The 19,720-nt window shown below is 43.1% G+C and overlaps 1 protein-coding gene across 3 annotated transcripts in view; it reads right to left on the reverse strand.

Annotated features, from left to right (window-relative positions):
• FNDC1 (fibronectin type III domain containing 1) overlaps positions 1–19,720 on the reverse strand; it is a 103,233-nt gene that overhangs the window by 21,439 nt on the left and 62,074 nt on the right. For all 3 annotated transcript variants that reach the window (XM_032253163.1, XM_032253164.1, XM_032253161.1), the window contains 6 exons: positions 15,561–18,176; positions 13,757–13,857; positions 11,432–11,543; positions 9,848–10,288; positions 3,520–3,588; positions 597–740 (listed from right to left, as the gene is read on the reverse strand). In XM_032253163.1, the coding sequence (XP_032109054.1) occupies positions 597–740; positions 3,520–3,588; positions 9,848–10,288; positions 11,432–11,543; positions 13,757–13,857; positions 15,561–18,176 (3,483 nt within the window). The remainder of the gene's footprint in view (positions 1–596; positions 741–3,519; positions 3,589–9,847; positions 10,289–11,431; positions 11,544–13,756; positions 13,858–15,560; positions 18,177–19,720) is intronic.

Raw genomic sequence — 19,720 nt, forward strand, 5'->3', positions numbered from 1 at the left:
TAAGGGCATGGGAAAAGAAGACTCGCGAGGCTTAATGCAGGTTAGTTACACAGAATTTTCCGCTGAAACTGTTTTAATTACTGAGAAAGAAGAGTGAAAGGAATTTCTAGATCACAAATCCTTGAAGCTAACGAAAGTGATAGGAAGTAACTAAAGAAAAAAGCTTCCTCTCTGTGATACTATAAGTGATAGTGGCTCAATTCAGTACACGGCTAACCTTTTAGGAAGAATTTGACAAACAGTACACACACAAGGCCCAGTGTTAAGTCTTGTCGTACAAAAAATGGCTACAATAAAAACATTGATGTTCCCTGGCCCTGATGGTTTTTAAGAGCTTCTTACTCTTAGTCTACACAGCAGCCTCTCTCAGCTTTCCTCTGTTGGACACCAAATCCTCCCCTTTTCTGATTTTGTCAGAAAGCAAAATAATACACATCTACATAAGACTGACTCACTCAATTATGCCCAGTGGAAACTTCACTCTGGGAAGACTTCTCAAAATGCACTGCCTTGGCCAGGTTGAGATTGGTTATGCTCTTCTTCAAAGAGCAAAACTTAAAAACCCATGTTTCTCTGAATAAAGACGTAATATTTACCAACAAATCGTTTCCTTCCAGCCAAATCAAATTCTTCTTCAGGAAAGGAACTGATGGCACCTTCTTCTGGGATGACCCTCGGGGTGGTAGCAGTGGTCGAGGGCTCGGTGGTGGTTGGTGGCCTCGAGGTCTCAAATTCATAATCTGAAATGAAATGAAGGCTCTGTATTGGGCACTGCCAGAAAGGGGAGTTGTCTACAGTCAAATGGTATCTTCTTTTTTTTTTTTTGAGATGGAGTCTCCCTCTGTCACCAGGCTAAAGTTTAGTGGCGTGGTCTCGGCTCACTGCAACCTCCAACTCCCGGGTTCAAGCGATTCTCCTGCCTCAGCCTCCCAAGTAGCTGGGACTACAGGTGCATGCCACAATGCCCAGCTAATTTTTGTATTTTTAGTAAAGACGGGGTTTCACCATGTGAGGCCAGGATGGTCTCAATCTCTTGACCTCATGATTCTCCCACCTCCGGCTCCCAAAGCTATACACACACACACACACACACAAACACACACACACAAACACACACGAAAATAAATGCTATGCCCAAACGTAATTTATTTTTACTAAAATACTATTGCTTCCCATTTCTGTCCCTGCAGAAAAGCAGCTGCAGACAGAAGAGAGTAAGGGCAAAAAGAAACACATATGACAAGAAAAATGGGGTTTTAGACTCAGAGCTGGAGAGAAACTTAGAATTCATCCTTAGCTGACGGCACTGGCCCAAGGCCATGCTCTACCTGCATAATGTTCCCTTTTAGAGAATAAAAGATCACATCAAAAAATAAACTTGAATTTTTTTCTTAAAAAATGTTTTTCAGGCCGGGCACAGTGGCTCACACCTGTAATCCCAGTACTTTGGGAGGTGGAGGCAGGCAGATCACCTGAGGTCAGGAGTTCAAGACCAGCATGGCCAACATGGTGAAATCTCATCTCTACTAAAAATACAAAACTTAGCCAAGCATGGTGGTATGCACCCCTAGTCACAGCTACTCGAGAGGGAGGCTGAGGCATGAGAATTGCTTGAACCAAGGAGGAGGAGGTTGCAGTGAGCCAAGATCATGCCTCTATACTCCAGCATGGGTAACAGAGCAAGACTCCATCTCGGAAAAAAAAAACAAAAAACTTGTTTTCTTCTGTGTATGAACTTTTTTCTGGGAATGGGGGTGGGTGGGTTTAATCCTGCCAAGACAACTAATCCTTTAACACTTAAAAAAGAAAAGAAAACTCTGCCCCTTTTTCAAACTGTTCAAAGATAAGATGCTTCATAGTTTCAAAGGTGCTAAAAAAATCTTTTGCTTTCTAACATCTGCTGTTTTTCTTTTAAGTCAATTTTGTTTGAAAACCTTGGGATTAAACCACTACATTGGGCTTTACTATGAATAACTAACATCAAAGGTGACGTTGTTTGCACAGTTGTGATTTAAGACAATTAGAGCTATGAATAATCTCAGAAAAGGTAGAGCTCAGAAGTAGAATCCTGAGCCCTGGTGTCACAGGCCACACTGGGTGTGGACAAGATTCCTCTAAGAACTTCTTCAACTGCAGAGGCAACTTCCCAATCACACAAACCAATCACAGGGTCCTAAGTATAATAATACGAACAATACCATCAGTTACCATCTACTGAGTGACTCTCCCAGATGTATTCTTAACCTTAAAAAAAAATTTTTTTTATTAGGTCCCATTTGTCTAATCAAAAAAAAAATTTTTTTTAAGGTTAAGAATACATCTGGGAGAGTCACTCAGTAGATGGTAACTGATGGTATTGTTCGTATTATTATGCCACCATCAAAAATGATGAGTTTGTGTCCTTTGTAGGGACATGGATGAACCTGGAAACCATCGTTCTCAGCAAACTGACACAAGAGCAGAAAATCAAACACCGCATGTTCTCACTCATAGGCGGGTGTTGAATAATGAGAACACATGGACACAGGGAGGGGAGCACTACACACTGGGGTCTGTTGAGGGGAAATGGGGGAGGGACGGGGGTGGGGAGAGATAGCATGGGGAGAAATGCCAGATATAGGTGAAGGGGAGGAAGGCAGCACATCACACTGCCACGTGTGTACCTATGCAACAATCTTACATGTTCTTCACATGTATCCGAAAACCTAAAATGCAATTTAAAAAAAAAAATTTTTAATGGGTTGTTGTTTTCTCACCCAGGCTGGAGCGCAGTGATGCCATCATAGCTCGAACTCCTGGGCTCAAAAGGATCCTCCTGTCTCAGCCTCTCAGGTAGCTGGAACTACAGGTGTGTGCTACTACATTCGGCTAATTTTTTAACTTTTGGTAGAGACAGGATCTTGCTATGTTGCCCAGGCTGGTTTTGAACTCCTGGGCTCAGGTGATCCTCCCTCCTTGACCTTGCAAAATGTTAAGATTACGGGCTTGAGCCACTGCAGCCGGCCTATGTTCCTAATCTTATAAACTTACCCTTGAAACGATTTTGTGATAAGAAATCAACAGGTTTAAGCATCACATTTTTTATGTAATTAGAAAAGGAGAGAAAAGAAAAGGGTAAGAAAGAGAAGAGCCAAGTAAGGAAGTGGCATTTGATTAAACCAAGTAAGTTTTATAAATAAAGGCCGAAGGGGAGCCCAGATGGACAACTCCAGAATTCCTTGGGCCCCAAGAGAGTTGGGAGGGAGGGAACGGGGAGCTCAGGGACCAGGGAGCACAGGGACCAGGTGGAAAGCTGCACCTGCATGGTAAGCATTAATGTTTTTCATAGATCAGATATGCATTTCAAGCTGATGTGGAAGCATGGGGTACAATCACCCTTCTCTAAGCCAGCCCTCAGCATTGCCACCAGCCCAAAGTTCTAAAGGAAACTTCATCAAGATCATCCACTCAATAGTTACAATCAGATCTTTTGATCAGGAAAGAAAGTGTGCAAACAATTTTTCAAAAGCCAGTTTGTACCTTCGTCATATATAACATAGGCCTCTTCCGTGGGTACTGCGGTGTCGGTCTCCAAGCCTGAGAACTCATCTAGTGAGTACAGAGAGAAAGACCAGTCATCCAGGGCTCTTTCTCCGAGGTTCTCTCAGAAGCAGGTCCCAGAGCGTAACAATCATTCACCTCAAGTAGGTCACAAAAACAAGTCCCCAAGGCCCAAGTCTCCACAACTTTTTCAGGAGGAAAATCATCAAAGCACTGACATGGAACCCAGACTGTCTCTCCTTTGGGCCCAGAAAAGGGCAATACAAATGCCTGCCCCATCAGGAGCAAACACCCCGCTCCACATCCCCAGACTCCTCAGCACCACTGAGCTCTCTCTCACTTCCCTCCCACCAGCTCAGCCCACCCGCCCGCAGGGCTGCAAGGCGTGCCTGCAGGGCTCTGATGCTGTGGGAAGACCCCCTCCCCTCATGCCACAGCAGGTGCTCTCAGGAAGCAGTCACGAGAGAGAAAAGAGGGTGGACGATTGGTGCTCAGGATGGTGACAAAAGCCCCTTACGTGAACTCCCCTCTTCATCAGTCTTCATTCTTCCACCCCATCCATCTTGCCTCTGGAATATTCTAGAAACAGGGTAATTTCCTACCTCTTCTATGTGCCAACTTGGCAAACCCTACCAACACGAATTTCCTGTGCTTCTCTACTTCCTACTGACCTCCCACCCTCTCTCATGGACTTGGGAGATAAATCAGATTTCCTAACTTGCCTAGGAAGTTTGGAAAAATATGTCAGTGATTGCAAATGTCTCTTTACAGACAGATTGGACTGTATTAACCAATAGATCTATTTTGACTACAGAATTATACTTGAAATGTAATATAAAATTTCAGATGCGATTTTTGGAAAAGCCAGGAAACCCTAGTTAGAACTATTAAAATTCCCGTAATAACTAAACTGATATTATGAGCATGAGTAACATGTGGTTAGGTGAGTGATTTATGCATAAAAGGTATCTTTGCCTCCATTATCAGGGTAGTTTAAGCAGAAGTGTTTTGGAAAAGGTGTCATGGAATCAATTATAATATTTCTCTACTTGGGGGATATAGATGTAGCTGAAAAAAAGAGAACATCTCACTACAGCTGATAAAATCTTGAGGCAAAAGTTTTATAGCTCAAAAAAAAAAATTCAAAGGAATTCCTTTCCTCCCTTTGACCTGAAGCCCACAGCAATTATATAGAACTCTCTAAACGCACCTTTAAAAGGGAGCGAGGTGGGGAAAACAGGAAGAAGTGACTAGTGGATGGTTTCCTGGATGTCTTCTGTGCATCAGCCACTTTTATGTATATCTTGTTTGAATTAATTTCACAACAAACCCTTGAGATACACTGAGCTTATAAATAACCGTTTCCCAGCTGATATGGTTTGGCTGTGTCCCCACCCAAATTTCATCTTGAATAGTAATCCCTAAAATCCCCACATGTCCACGGAACGATCTGGTGGAAAGTGATTGGATTATGGGGGAAGCTTCCCTCATGTTGTTCTCATGATAGGAGGTGAATTCTCACAAGATCTGATGGTTTTATAAATGGGAGATTTTCCTGCACACTTGCTCTCTCTCGCTCTCACCTGCCACCATGTAAGATGTGCCTGCTTCTCCATCTGCCATGATTGTAAGTTTCCTGAGGCCTCCCCAGCCATTTAGAACTGTGAGTCAATTAAACCTCTTTCCTTTATAAGTTACCCAGTCTCAGGTAGTATCTTTATGGCAGTATGAAAACAGACTAATACATCTGCCAAGGACACCACGGCTCTGGGAAGATTTACAGCATGCCTGAGACGTGCAGATGGTAAAAGACAGCAAAAACAGAATGTGATCTTCAAGCTTTCTGGCTCCAAAGACTACGTACTTTATACTTCATAAAACTGCCTCCACTTCTTAAAAGTTGAGCTAACCAATAAAATTATTTGTAAACATGAAGATGTTCAATTAGAATCACCATTCCACAGTGTAATGAAGGGGAAATTGAAATAGAAGGTATATAAACTCCTATGTCGTTATTCTACCAATCTTTTTTAGTCTAGTTTGAATGACATGAATGTTACATTGTAAAAACAAACTCCACCCATGAAAGACAACGGCAACCTCGAATGGTCTGTCCAGCCTTCCTGGAATCACAGTTCTATTCAGAAGCCCCCAGCTCCTATTCAGAAACCCAAGAGATGGTCCTTGAGGCAATGACTCTGGTGTGTGCTAATGCAGCCAATGAATGTTAAGCAGAGAGAAGTTGTAAATTATCCATCCGTTTCAGGGTAGAGTGGCCATTTCATGAAAAACTATTAAACATAAACTTTCCTTCAGTCATTCCAATGTCAATATGCCTGAGATCCAAGACAAATTACTTCTGAGCTTGTTCAAATCAGTTTGCAAGTTCACACCCTCTAAAGTTTGGGATTATCTTGCCATTATTTTGTGGCCTATCATTTTCTTTCCCTTGTCAATTTAACCTCTAGGAATATCATCTTGCTCTTCCTCATTATCAGTTCAGTGTCATTTCTTTTCATTATTGTTTTTAGCCAGGTCAAAAATGAATACATTGTGAGGTTTTTCATCACAGGGTGAACAAGAAAAGGGAAAAGTGTATCATTTCCTTCATGGACTCTGTTGTTATGGGTAATTCCTTGAGGTGCTGAAACACTCCAATGAAAGCAGCAGACCACAGAAATGATGCTTTTACCTGCAAATGAGTTCACTTCCTGAGATGAGTGACAGTTAAGTCCTCTGGCATTAAGTAAACAACCTACTGAGTGATTCTGGCGTTCTTTTTCTTAAGACTAAAAAAAACTCAGGCATAATTTTTCTAAAATAGAACCATCTTGACTCCAAGTAAAAATAACTTCCAGATGTAATGAAATATATTCACAATTTTTTTAAAAAAGTTGACCACCTGACTTGGCCCATCTGAATGCCATTTTAAACCATTCAGAACTATGTATAACTGGGTATCTTGCAAGTCAACCCAGCACCAGTGTGAAACGCTCTTCACATAAACAGTGCCAGCCGTCAACCCTAGAAGTGCAGTTTATTCTCTTCGGTAGTTTATTCATGTAGTCACAAAAAAAAATAAGTGAAAATTTTCACCAAACAAATAAGGTCTTTGCTCCAGAGTTATTAAAAATATTTTTTAAAATTATTCTCAGTAGAAGTTTAGAGACAGAAGGTAAATGACAGCCATTTGAAACTCAGGGATATTGCACATTGTACAGTTGGTCCAGCTCAAGTGAATTTTTCAGTTTCTCAGTATTTTCTGTCTGGAGACCCAGCTGTGATGGGGAAGATCTGTTTTCCATAATGACTGATGTTTTTCTGTGACCTGTAACAAGGTCATGCTACAAATTCTTGAAGATGTTCATCTGGCTCATCACAATCCATATATACCCTCTATCAGATTTGCTCTAGAAACGGAACCTGAAAAAAAAAAAAAAAGAGCACTGGTATTTAGGACATGGGGAATGCCTACACCTTAAGGTCTTGCTTAGATATCCGAAGCTGCATACTTAGGTACCACAAGGAATTAGAGATGGGACAGAAGACACTGTCTCAACTGCAAAGAGTTTATTATCCAATGGAGAAGTAAGATCAAGAAGAGCAAAACTAAACAAACAAAGGTTCAAGGCAGCATTATTCATAACAACCAAAATGTGGAAATAGCCCAGAAGACACTGACTGATGAATGGAAAAAATGCTGTATATTCATACAATGGAAGAAAAAGAATTAAGTACTGATATATTCTATAATGTGAATGAATCTTGAAAACAATTATGCTAAGTGAAAGAAGTCAGACACAAAAAGCCACATATGACATGATTCCATTTATACAAAATGTCCCAAATGGGTAAATCCATAGAGAGAGGAAGTACATTAGCGGTTTCCAGGGGTTGGGAGGAGGGAGGAATGCGGGCTTGCTGCTAATGAGTGTGGAACTTCTCCTGGGGTGATGAGAATATTATGCAGTCTAACAGTGGTGATCATTGCACAGCTCCAATTATATTAAAATCCACCAACTTTAAAAGGTGAACTTTATGGTATATGAATTTTATTTCAATAGAGCTAGTATATTTTTAAAATTTAATTTAAAAACATTTTTATTTTTAAGTTCTGGAGTACATGTGTAGCAGGTGCAGGCTTGTTACAAAGGTAGTCGTGTGCCATGGTGGTTTGCTGCACAGATCAACCCGTCATCTAGGTATGAAGCACAGCATGCATTAGCTATTTTTCCCAATGCTCTCCCTTCTCCCACCCCACCCTCTAACAGGCCCCACTATATGTTGTTCCCCTCCCTGTGTCCATGTGTTCTCATTGTTCAGCTCCCACTTATAAGTGAGAACACGTGGTGTTTGGTTTTCTGTTCCTGTGTTATTTTGGTGAGGATAATGGCTTTCAGCTCCATCCATGTTCCTGCAAAGGACATAATCTTGTGCCTTTTTATGGCTGCATAATATTCCATTATGTATATTGGACCACAATTTCTTTGTCCAGTCTATCACTATGGGCATTTGGGTTGATTCTGTGTCTTTGCTATTGTGACTAGTACTGCAGTGAACATGTATGTGCATGTATCTTTGTAATAGTAAAAGTTTAATTTCTTATCACAAAAAAATGACCATTTTTATGGGGTGTGTTCTTACTACAAAGAAAGAGAAAAGAATAACACTAACAATAAAGTAGTGGGAGTGGGAGGAAACTTTGGGAGGTGACGGATGTGTCTGTGGTCTTAAGTGCGATGATGATTTCGTGAGTGGATTCTATCCCAAACTCGTCCACACATATAGATTAAATATGCAAAACCTTTTCTATGCCAAACATGCATCAAGAAAGTGGTTTAAAAAGATTAAAAGATAAAATTAACTATGATTACAGTTAACAAAGAAGAAAATGTTTAATGAATTTGTTAGCAGAACGGTAGAATTCAGAAAGGAAGAAAGGCCATATGGAAGTCTTTGTAAAATAACAAATTATAGTGCATTAAAATACAATATAAGGATGCTATGTTGCTGTCTCCAAATTTAACTTTTCCCCAAGACTTTGTGTTGATTTGTACTTATTTTCAAAATGTTATCCAGAGGAAAATTATTCTTTAGCTTGGACTAGAGAATCAGGAGACTGGGCGGCAGTGAACATATATATGTCATGATTTGCAAAGAAAATAAGAGGCAAAAATGCCAAGAAAAATATTGACTTTCATGTCAAATAAAAGTCCAAAAATACAAAGTAAAGAAAAAGAACGTTAGAAGCCCTAAATAAAACCAGACAAAATAAAATGTGAAATAATAGCCACATTAATTAAAACCAAATCCAAAATAGCCACTTTTTTGTTTACAGCCAACTATTAAGTAATTATTTTAATTATAGTTCAGCCTTTAAAACTAAACACATTAATGCATGCAGAAGTCAGATGTCAGGAAATTAACATAATATTTTAATACTAGGAATTCAAAGATAAATTCAAATTTGTACTCACTGGGTCAATGGACAGAGGAAAAATTTTCTTCCCATTGTTCCTCTCCCTCTGTATGTATTTCCATGTTCTTTTGGTGTGAAATTTTTAGATGTGTGAAGTTTTCCTGTTTATTTGGAGCTCTTCCACAGAAAGACTAAATTCCAACAGAATTCCCATCTTGGATACAATATTCATGTTCATACCAATATTCATGTTCATACCAATTGGACTTATCATGGTCAACAATGCTGCATAAGAATTCCAAGCTTGATTCCTAAACGTCTTCAAGGAGGGCCGATCAAAAAAGTGCTCAGCTGCTGAATATGCTGGGGAAACATTCCTTTTCTTGGAGATTCTCAATGAACTATTCTATGATCTAAGTGTTACAACTGTAAGAAATTTATCCAACCTTATTTAAATCACATAGCTAATCACAGAACCTTTCAAGCATATACATATATGTTACAACCACTAATCTACAATATCCATTGGAACACACTTTGGGAAATGCTAGTCCAAACACCTAATGTCACAAGTTCCAGCTAAATTCTTGACTTGGGTTGTGATAAGAGTTGCCAGATGAACACAGGAGCCCAGTTAAATCTGACTTTAAGTGAGGAGCAAATAACTTTTTCATATAAATATGTCCTATGCAATATTTTTCTTTAAGTCTTCCAGCCTTAGCTATGACATGGTACTGTCAAACAAACCTGCTGGGATCAAAATGTATCTGGTTGCTGCTTTGCTGTGTGCAGTTCTCATCCCTCCCCTGCAGGTTCCACCACCCTGCTCTGAGCTGCAGCATGCTAGTGTGCCTGGTACGTGGTTAGCATTAGAACAAAGCCAGTTACCTTCTTCAGCATAGCACTCCGGGATCCCACTGGAGCCCATTATCAGGTTGCCATCATCGTCATGCCGTTCCAAAGTCCCAGGGGGACACGTGGGGATGGGAGTGGTGGGTTTGGCGGTGGTGGTGGTGGTTGTCCGCATAGTGGTTCGGATCGTGGTTGTTGGGCGCCTGGTGGTCGTGCGGCGGGTGGTGGTCGTGCGGCGGGTGGTGGCCGTGGTGGGTCTGGGGGTAGTAGTCGTAGGCAGGGGCGTTGTAGTAGTGGTGGGCCGCGTGGTGGTGGTAGGGGGACGGGTGGTTGTTTTGATGACCTCCAAGCCCACCAGCGGCTTTCCTCCAAGACTCAAAATTGGCTTATCCTGTGCACTGGCCAAGGGTGTGCCATGTCGCCCCTGTCCAAAGAGGGGCAGGCCATCAGGACTCACGACGGGGGTCCCTTCCAGGTCTGAAACAAAATCAACCAATAGCTATGAATTAAACAAGGTGAAACAATAAAAAGCAAGTAACAAGTGTCTTCTCAAAGCTTATGTATGAACATGTTTTAATCAGTAAAAGGCAAAGACATAAATGAATATTGCATCAGTATGCCCCATTATCCTGAGATAGCTCTTGTGTCTAGCAGAGGAAGTAATACTTTCCTTTGCCTCATTCCTACTTCTAAGAGGGAAAAGTGTTATTTTGGATTAAGGGTGGAAAACTTCCGTAAAAGGCCAGGAAGTAAATATTTTAAGCCTTATAGGCAAGATGGTCTCTGTTGCAACTAGTCAATCAGCTTTTGGAGTGCAAAAAAGAAGATAGGCAATACATAAAGAACACATAACAAATGAGTTAGACGATGCATAAATAAGTGAGTGTATTGTGTTCCAATAAAACTTTGCATATGGACAATGAAGTGTGCATTTTATATAATTATCACGTCACAAAATATATTTTTTTTTCTGGCAATCATTTAAAAACGTAAAAACTAGGCCGGGCGTGGTGGTTCACACCTATAATCCCAGAACCTTGGGAGGCAGAGGCAGATGGATCACCTGAGGTCAGGAGTTCAAGACCAGCCTGGCCAATATGGCAAAAGCCCATCTCTACTAAAAATACAAAAATTAGCCAGGCTTGGTGGTGGGAACCAGTAAACCCAGCTGCTCAGGAGGCTGAGGCAGAAGAATCGCTTGAACCCAGGAGGTGGAGACTGCAGTGAGCTGAGATTGTGCCACTGCACTCCAGCGTGGGCAACAGAGCAAGACTCCATCTCAAAAAAAAAAGTAACAACTATTCTGAGCTGTCAGGGCTTACAAAAATAGGTACTGAACTACAACCTACAGGTTGTAGTTTGTGGAGCCCTCCTCTAAAAGGGCCAATTTAAGAACAAAGGGCCACATTTTCTAGCAGGTGCAGCCTGCAGGAAGAGTAGAACCAAAGCAGTCTGGGGGAAACACCAAGTGCTGCCTCTTTTGAGGCTCTTCTTCCCACATGGGTAAAAGTCACCACACCAAGAACAATCACTATCAATGAGGGGGCGAAGGAAGATAGAAGCTGTGATTCTATAGCTAATTCAGTGGGCTTTTATTCTTTAGAAACCATTTTCCCTTACCCACAATGGTTCGACCATCTCCTCCTAATTTAATCCGAAGAGGATTTCCATGTGAATCTTGGAGGTACCTTCCTTCTGCATTCAATACTAACCCACGATCAAGGTCCACAACCTAAATCCATGACATAGATGAAAGAATATATTGGATGCTTTGAAATGGTCACATTAGTCCAACTACATGTACATACGCCTGAAGCTTCCAAAGAAGGAAACCGTAAGGTGAGTAGAAGACATTCTGTCAATATCATTCATAAAGTCTTAAAAAATAAGGTGCAAAACAGTCATCTTTCATATTATAATTGCTTACCCATATAATATGTAAATTGTTTTAAGTTTCTCAAATCACAAAAGATGTTAGAAATATTTTTACCATTAAGTACATGTGTCTAATGCCGGAAAGACAGAAGCAATGTGTCTCTCAGTTGAGGGAAGATATTAAATAATTTATGTCCCATCCATATGTAGAGTATTTTGCAGACAATTTGACATACATTCTACATATATGTGGACTCAGATTACAAGGCTGATTATTTTGCAAAAATAAAAATATATCCATTTGTGTACATAGATTAAAACTGCAGAGAAAAAAATTATGGAAGGTTATACCTCAAACTGTTAACAGTGGTTATCGTTGAGAAGCAGTTTAGGTAAAGAATGTTTATTTTTTCATATATTTCAATATGAATTGTTTTAACTTCTTTCAATGAATGTATATTGCTAGCATATTAAAGACATAAAATCTTTCAATTTTGCTGTTAATGTTAAAAATCAAAGTTGCTATACCAAAAACAATATAATTAGTAATCAAGTTGCCTAATATAGTATGCAGGCAAAAAATGTCACATTCTAAGGAACTGCAAAACCTGAAGAAAGCCGTAATTATCTCGATTAAGGAAGAAGCTCATGCTCTTGGCTGGTGGTTCTCAAAGCATGGTCCTGAACCTGAAGCCTCAGCAACACATAGGAACTTGTCAGATACTCAAGTCACCCAGCTACGCAAGACCTGTATTTGACAAAATCCTCAGTGATCCGAAGCCGGCTTAAGTTTGAGAACCACTGCTCTACACAATCAGGCTACTGGAGGAAGCCCGCAAGCAAGCCACTTGCTATTTGGTAATTAATACAAAATTTATATAAACCCTATTTTGAAATCTACCCCATACTATTTCAATTCAAAATTGTTTGCAACGGTATTTTGCTTTAATGTGCATTTTTCCTATTATAAATTTCTCTTCCTAATCCCAGAACTTTGGGAGGCCAAGGCGGGTGGATCATGAGGTAAGGAGTTCGAGACCAGCCTGGCCAACATGGTGAAACCCCGTCTCTACTAAAAACACAAAAATTAGCCAGGCTTGGTGGCGGTGCCTATAATCCCAGCTACTCAGGAGAATGAGGCAGGAGAATCACTTGAACCCAGGAGGCGGAGGTTGCAGTGAGCCCAGATCACACCACTGCACTCCAGACTGGGCAACAGAGCAAGACTCCATCTCAAAAAAAAAATATATATATATAGGAATGGTAACATGCATCTTTAAATCACCCATGACTGAAAACGTCATAGTCTTTTAGTACGTTTCTCTAAAACTTATCATTATAAATGGGAAGTTTTGACTGAGAATTACAGTATAAATAATTTTTTTGATTCTTAGAGAAAGTATTTTAAATTTCTGAATATTGCAAAGTGTTCTATTACCCTCAACCCACCAAAACTTCCTAAACATTTATCTTAACCCCAAGCAGTTAAAGCTTTTAGCTTAGACATACATAAAGTACTAATACATAGTTTCAGTCCAACGACAATTATTGGAAGATTCAAAAGGCAATCTAATAAAAACGGCCAACATCACTCAGGGTTTTTGTTTATTTATTTGTTTGTTTTTACCCTGGGTCCTTTTAGAAAGGATTTGAGACAACTTACAGAAAATATGTGTAATGTTTAATCAAACAATACACAAAACCTAAAAATAAAATGAAAATACCACGTCAGGGAAAATATAAGTTCATTTGAGAGGCCATCCATTGGGTCTATAATTGCTATGGTTGAGCCATGCATTCATTTGACCTTCCTAACCAGTCAAGAGAAATGAAAAACTAAGGCCCATGCCTTATCTTGGCTATGAGAAGAAAACAAGCTAGTTACCAAGAGAACCAAAGAAAACTGAGAAAACTGAGTATGAAAGAAACTCTATACAAGTATATATGAATAGTTAAAACTAGAGAAAAAAGAACAAAAAAGACCACTTCATTTATCGTTACACAATGTCACCATTATTCTCTTCTCAACAGCATGAAAACAACCGGTATGTGTAAAGAAGTTTACCCTACCCACTTTGTTCCTTGAGGGCCATTGATAATTCTCTGTCCATTCGGTTTTCCATTACTACCAGGAAGGACTTTCCCTTCTACATTTGGTCTGCCATTATAACCTACACAGTACCAAAAATAAAAATAACAGAGCCTGGTAAATTTAGCATTTCCGGGAAGTTGGCTTCATACCAAACTATAAGTAGTAACACATCATTTCAAACAGAAGCTCTAAACAGAATTTTAAACCAATAGCTCCAATATATTAGATAATGACAGTCTTAAATTATGACTTCTCCATAACAAATATGAATGTCTGTTAATACAGTAAAGTCACAGCTTTCTGACAATACTGCAGGAATGAGTGTATCCAGCGTAAGTCAATTTGCTGTAGAAAACTTAAGACCTCAGTAGCTGTAGCTTTATTTTAGCCATGTGGAAGGTGGAGAAAGGAAAGGTTGGAAGGATAGAGAAAATTATGTCTAAAATGTACTACATGCTGCCCCACTTTTCTCGGCATGTTAAATTGAACAAAACTTTTTCCAGCTGACTCATGTCCCAGTCATCAATCGCCAAGTATAAATGCACGATGCTGTCTTAAAGCTTGCTGAACGTTGTGGGGCTGCTTGGGAAATATTTGCTGAGACAGTAAGAAGATATCACAGCACCCTTGCATTGTCGTTTCTGTCTGTCTCTGCCTCACATGGAAACGTTTCTCATCAGCTCCAGCCTGTTCTGGTCCAGCCTTGACTCAAGAGCTTGGGATTTCTGGCCACTACTTGCAGGTCAGACACTTATTTCTCTCATTCCTTCATTTATTTATTAAATATTTATTGAGTTCCTGCTATGTACAAGGGAAAGCTGAGTTTTACATCTATTATCAGGGTGTTAGGTTGGCTTAAAATAGTCAATCTTAGTGGAAAACTGACTTTGATATGGGGCATTATTCTATGTCGTTACATTGTACAATGCATTGTACAGATTAGCAAAAAAAAAGAAAAAAATACATTCATTCAAGAGTGTTCTACAACATCCCAATTACACACAAGGAGAGTTTAAAGCACCACTGAACTGAATGCAAATTGATGGTAAATACCTCAGACCCTGCCCTGGACATAGATTCCAGTTCATAGCTGACTTCCTTCAATCCTCTGTTACAGACACACAAGGCACACCTCTGCCTGTGACTATTCTTTGTGACAATGATTTTTAACGTGCATTTTCTGGAGGTTTTAGACAACATTCACTAATTGCACTGAGCACTTCATACCCGAGATACTGAGTTTGTTTTGGGGTTTGTTTGGTTGAGAGGTTTGCATGCAGAAGATGAAAACAAGAACAAGGTAAGCCTACATATGTATCTAACCAGCTGCTACGGATCCCTTAAACACACGTGGGCACCTGAACAACGAAGAAGAACCTGAGTTTGGCATCATGGTTGTGACACATTTTCACAGGTTAAGAGTGTATACCAACAAATTTAAAGAGGCAAAGTGACAGTGAAATGACTATGGAATTACAGGGAGTATGGGTTAGTCATGGCTGTGAAATTAGGCCGTTTGGGATTGGAATGGCAGCTCTGCCACTGCCTAGCTGTCTGCCTTAGGGCAAACCCCTCAGATCCTGAGCCCCAGCTTCCATCTGGAAAACAGGGGTAACAATGCAAACTCTAGAGACAGTTCAGAGGATGAAATTCTGTCACATGTGCAAAGTTCTTAAAGGTGCTTGGACATAGTAGGTGCTAAATAAAACAGAATAAAAACCTCTCCGGCATTGCCATGAACACTACTGAGCATCTTAAAGACCGTTTGAAAAAATAAGCTACCTTGTCTGTAAGAGGGTCTGGCAGGCTGGCGAGAGAGAGGGTTTCGGAATCTGGCGTGCATCATCCGCTGGCGCAGGGACAGCATCGGGGTGGTGGAGGAGTGGCTGGGCGGGGAGCGCGTGGTGTACCGCGGCCAGGGGTGGGTGCCTGAGACCGGGCTTGCGGTGGCAGCGCTGCGAGGCGGCGGTCGGGAAGGGAGGTGGGAGGCCCGGGGGGAGCTGCCTGGAGGTGGGGGGAGAGGTCGCTTCGCAGGAGCCAGGCTCCCTCCGCGAGGGGCAAGCGCGATGGCAGGCTCCCTCTCGTCCTTAGCGAAGCTCCCATCCGTGTATTTGTCGCCCCTGGGAGTGGAGGAAGAGGGCCACTTCCGCACAGAGGAAGACAGAAGGTCTTCCTTCCCGCCTTTAAAAATCCCCGCGTCCTCCTCCTCCTCCTCCTCCTCGGCTGAGACCGACTGCTGGGATTTGGAGGACAGGGGCCGCTTGGAAGGAGGCTCCGACTTCCCGGGTGTGGCCTGGATCGCGCCCTCCTCCTTATGCCCCGCGTAGGGCGATGCCCTGCCGGGGACCCGGGCACGAAACTGGGGGCCGCTGGGCCGGCTGGGCCTAGCGGGGGAGCTCGCATGTCCGCGCTGGGACCTGTCGTCGCCACCGGCACTTGCGCCCATCGAAGACTCCATCTGCTGCTTGGGAAGGGACGCGACTGCGTCCTTGGCGCGCGCGGCGTGCGCTGGGGCCCGCACATCCTGGGCCTCGACTTCTGTGCTGTCGTCGTCATAGCTGCTCCGGCTATCCTTATCCTGGTTCTGGAGGGCCGAGGGGAGCACCCCTCGGGAGCTCGCCGTGTAAGGGTCCGAGGAGGAGTGGAAACGGCCCTGTGACGTGGGGAGGGGCCGCCCGGCCTGGGCCTGTGCGAGCCTGGGCTGCGAAGGTGACCGCCCGGTGTCTCTGCTCTGGGGGCCCGGCTGGTTCCGGGACGTGGAGACAGGAGGAGGGGTCTGCTGTTCTGGGGCCCGGCCGGGCGTCGTCCTTCTGGGAACACTGGGCCCGGGGTGGTGCTGTGGCCGTGCTGCGGGCGGACGAGCAGGGGATGCGTGGCGGCCTGTGGACCCCGGCTGCCCTTTGGGAGAATGTCCCTCCATGTCCGCGTCTGTGCTCTGTTGAACGTCTTGAGCCTTGGAGGACAAGGTGGAGTATTTGCCCTGAGGATGCGCATCTGCCTCTGTGGATTTGGGGTTCTCTGGGATGGGCTCCTTCCGATGCAGGCTGGCTCCTCTCTGAGGGCTCCTCCTTAGGGCCTCCCAGCCACGGGAGATGGGCTGCCTGGAGGAGGAAGGCACGTGGTCGTTGACAATGGTGGCAGGAAGCGGCTTCTCATCCTCCTCGTCTCCATGGATACCTGAACCAAGCCTAGGGTGGGAAGCGGGGTGAGAGTGAACCCTGGAGTGGGCTCGGGAGGGCACAGTGGACTGTGGGGAGCTGGAGGGCTGCAGCCGAGGTCCCCGCCCAATGCCGAACCTGCTTGGAGCCCTCCCGTTGGCAGCAAAGGGCTTGTGTCTGAGCAAATGGAAGTGTCCAGAGGCAGGCCGGGTCCGCAGCGTCTGGGCCGTGGCCTCCGCCTGCCTCCCGCTGTCTTCCGTGTCGCTGTCACCGTCGCCTTCGCCATCAGAAGCCTCCGCTCCCTCAGACATCTGCTTCCTGGAGGAGAGACGAGAAGAGGCCGAGGAGGACGTGGCGGACCGCGATGGCGAATTGGAGTTGGTGGCTGGGGTGTCCTTGCCATCCTTCCCGCCCCTGGAGAGCGGAGGGCCCAGGTGTGGCTGGGTGGGCAGCAGCCGGGATGATCCCCCATGGGGTGGAGAAAGTCTTGAGGGTGGGGCCGAAGCACTGGAATCTTCCTCTGCGGCCCCTGAATGGGGGGTCCTTCGCACCGGCGAGGCTGGCTTTGCGCCGGGGTACACGGAGCTTCTGTCGCGCAGAACGCTGGAGGGGTACAGGCGGCTGGGGGACAGAGCTGGCCGAGGCTGGACAGAGGCACCTTTGGGGTGGAGGGAGCCCACAGCGAGCTCGTCCTCGCCTGAGTCCACTGAGTCGTTGTCATTAAAGCGGGCAGGCAGGGAAGGACGGTGGGAGGTGTCCTGGGTGGCCGCGTGGTGGGCAGGAGAGGCCGAAGCGGCAGGGGCGGTCCCTGGGCGGGGGTGGGTGTCTGGGAAAAAGCTAGGCTTATCGACGCCTTCCCTTCGGGGCAGGGCTGGCATCCGGGCCCTCACCGCAGTCCTGCCTGCAGCAACCACCGAGTGACCGTGTCTACTTGGCGGTCTCAGGGGCCGTTTCTGGTCTTGGGTGTCCGAAGGCGACGTGGGCGAGTCCTCCTGGGAACCCAGCTCCTCCTTCCCGGTGAGTTCTCTCGACTGAAGATCCAGCTCCTCTGCCTTTTTAGCGCGAAGCTGGGGTTTTCGGGGCGCCCCACCGTTGGCCAAGATTTTGTTCTTCAAGTCAAGGAGAAGGTCCTTGGCATTTCTCCCTGGAGAAGCAGGAGGTCTGGGTGAAGGTGAAGAACGCTCGGGTTTTTCCGGCTTCCCATTGTCCTCCGTGTTCTGCTGAACATCCGCCTTACTGGCTGCAACAGATTTTAAAGAGCTGCCTGTCAAAGAAAAAACTCAAAAGCCAAGGCGGAGGTGATACAAGGTATTTAAGACAGTGTATGGAGGCATTTCAAATCAGTAGTCATAATGAATAACTTCTAATTCCTTAGAACACTGGAAACTTATTTTCTCAATGAAAGCATTCTTTTTAAAACTTATATTTTGCTTTAAGTAACCAATACAGTCCTAGAAAATATACCTGAATTGAATCTCTATTCAACTAGGTTATGCCACATCTTATTTGAAGAATTTCTGAAAAGAGTACTTTGAAGTAACTCATTTATTTTATAAATGCAAAATCTTATATAGGATTTTCTTAATATAACTGATTGTCAGTGTATTACAAATACATTATAAAATAGCTGTCCTTAATAGGCAAGAAATATGAATACACCTGGTGGAAATTGCTGATAATCTATACTCAAAGTGACAAGGGAACGTGTGAGGAGCAACCCATCTGTAATTTTTAAGACATGACAAAAAGTTCCCTCTTCCCATAACATGTCCTTGCCTGCTTCCTCCTTCTTCTTGTTTAAAATTCCATTAATAATGGACACATTTTTAATTCTAAAATAAGGCTTAAACTAAAAAGACTCCTGAGATAAGCAATCATAGTAAATGTACTGTAATCACCCTGTCTTCAGCACAGACTGACTGAGGGAAGAGATTCTGTGAGGCGAGAGGAATCTGTATTGCAGTGAGAGAGCCAGAGGGGACAAATGTCGTCCATGTCACAGATTTTTCCATGACAAAATTGTCTAATATTGCAGTATACCATGGGTCTCCACAGCACAAAATGAAGGAAAAGCTGCCAATATCCAGCATAAATGTGAGGAAGTAGAAAAGAAAACACGGTCCAGAAGCACTCTCTCCAGCTGTGCATCCTGATTAACTTGTTGGGTTTTGATACTGATCAGGTAAGCTGGACAACTGAAATCCTTCTGAATACTGCTGCATTTCTCAATAATGGAATACAAACTAAAATTTTACTTTTTAAAAAAAAATTTAGATTCAGGGATTGCACGTGCAGGTTTATTATGTAAATGTATTGCATCGTGGTGAAGCTTGGGCTGCTAGTGAACCCATCACCCAATCAGTGAATATTGTACCCAGTGGGTAATTTTTTTAACCTTCACCCATCTCCTGTCCTCTCTGGTTTGCAAACTAAAAATTTTTAGACCTATATGGAAATTGAAGAGCACTAATAATGAAATGTCACATTACCATTTGTAAAAATGTTCTTTCCCTCACACCACAAGCCCAAAATTAAATAGTGACATCACATTAATCCTATAATTAATACACTAATAATACTGCAATAATGATTAATGTTATCAATAATCAATAACATTTTAGTCTTTGAGAAGACTAATTTCTAAAGAGAACACAAAAATATTTTAAAAATCAATATGCAGCTTAGCCTGGAAAAATCATCTGTTGAGCAGTTCCAAACCCAAGAGCATGATTCAAAGGAACACAAAACAAACAGCAGGAATGGAGAGGGAGAGAAGACAGCCAC

This window comes from Sapajus apella, unplaced genomic scaffold (assembly GCF_009761245.1).
Source record: "Sapajus apella isolate SASKATOON/1434 unplaced genomic scaffold, GSC_monkey_1.0 scaffold82, whole genome shotgun sequence".
Lineage (NCBI taxonomy): Eukaryota > Metazoa > Chordata > Mammalia > Primates > Cebidae > Sapajus > Sapajus apella.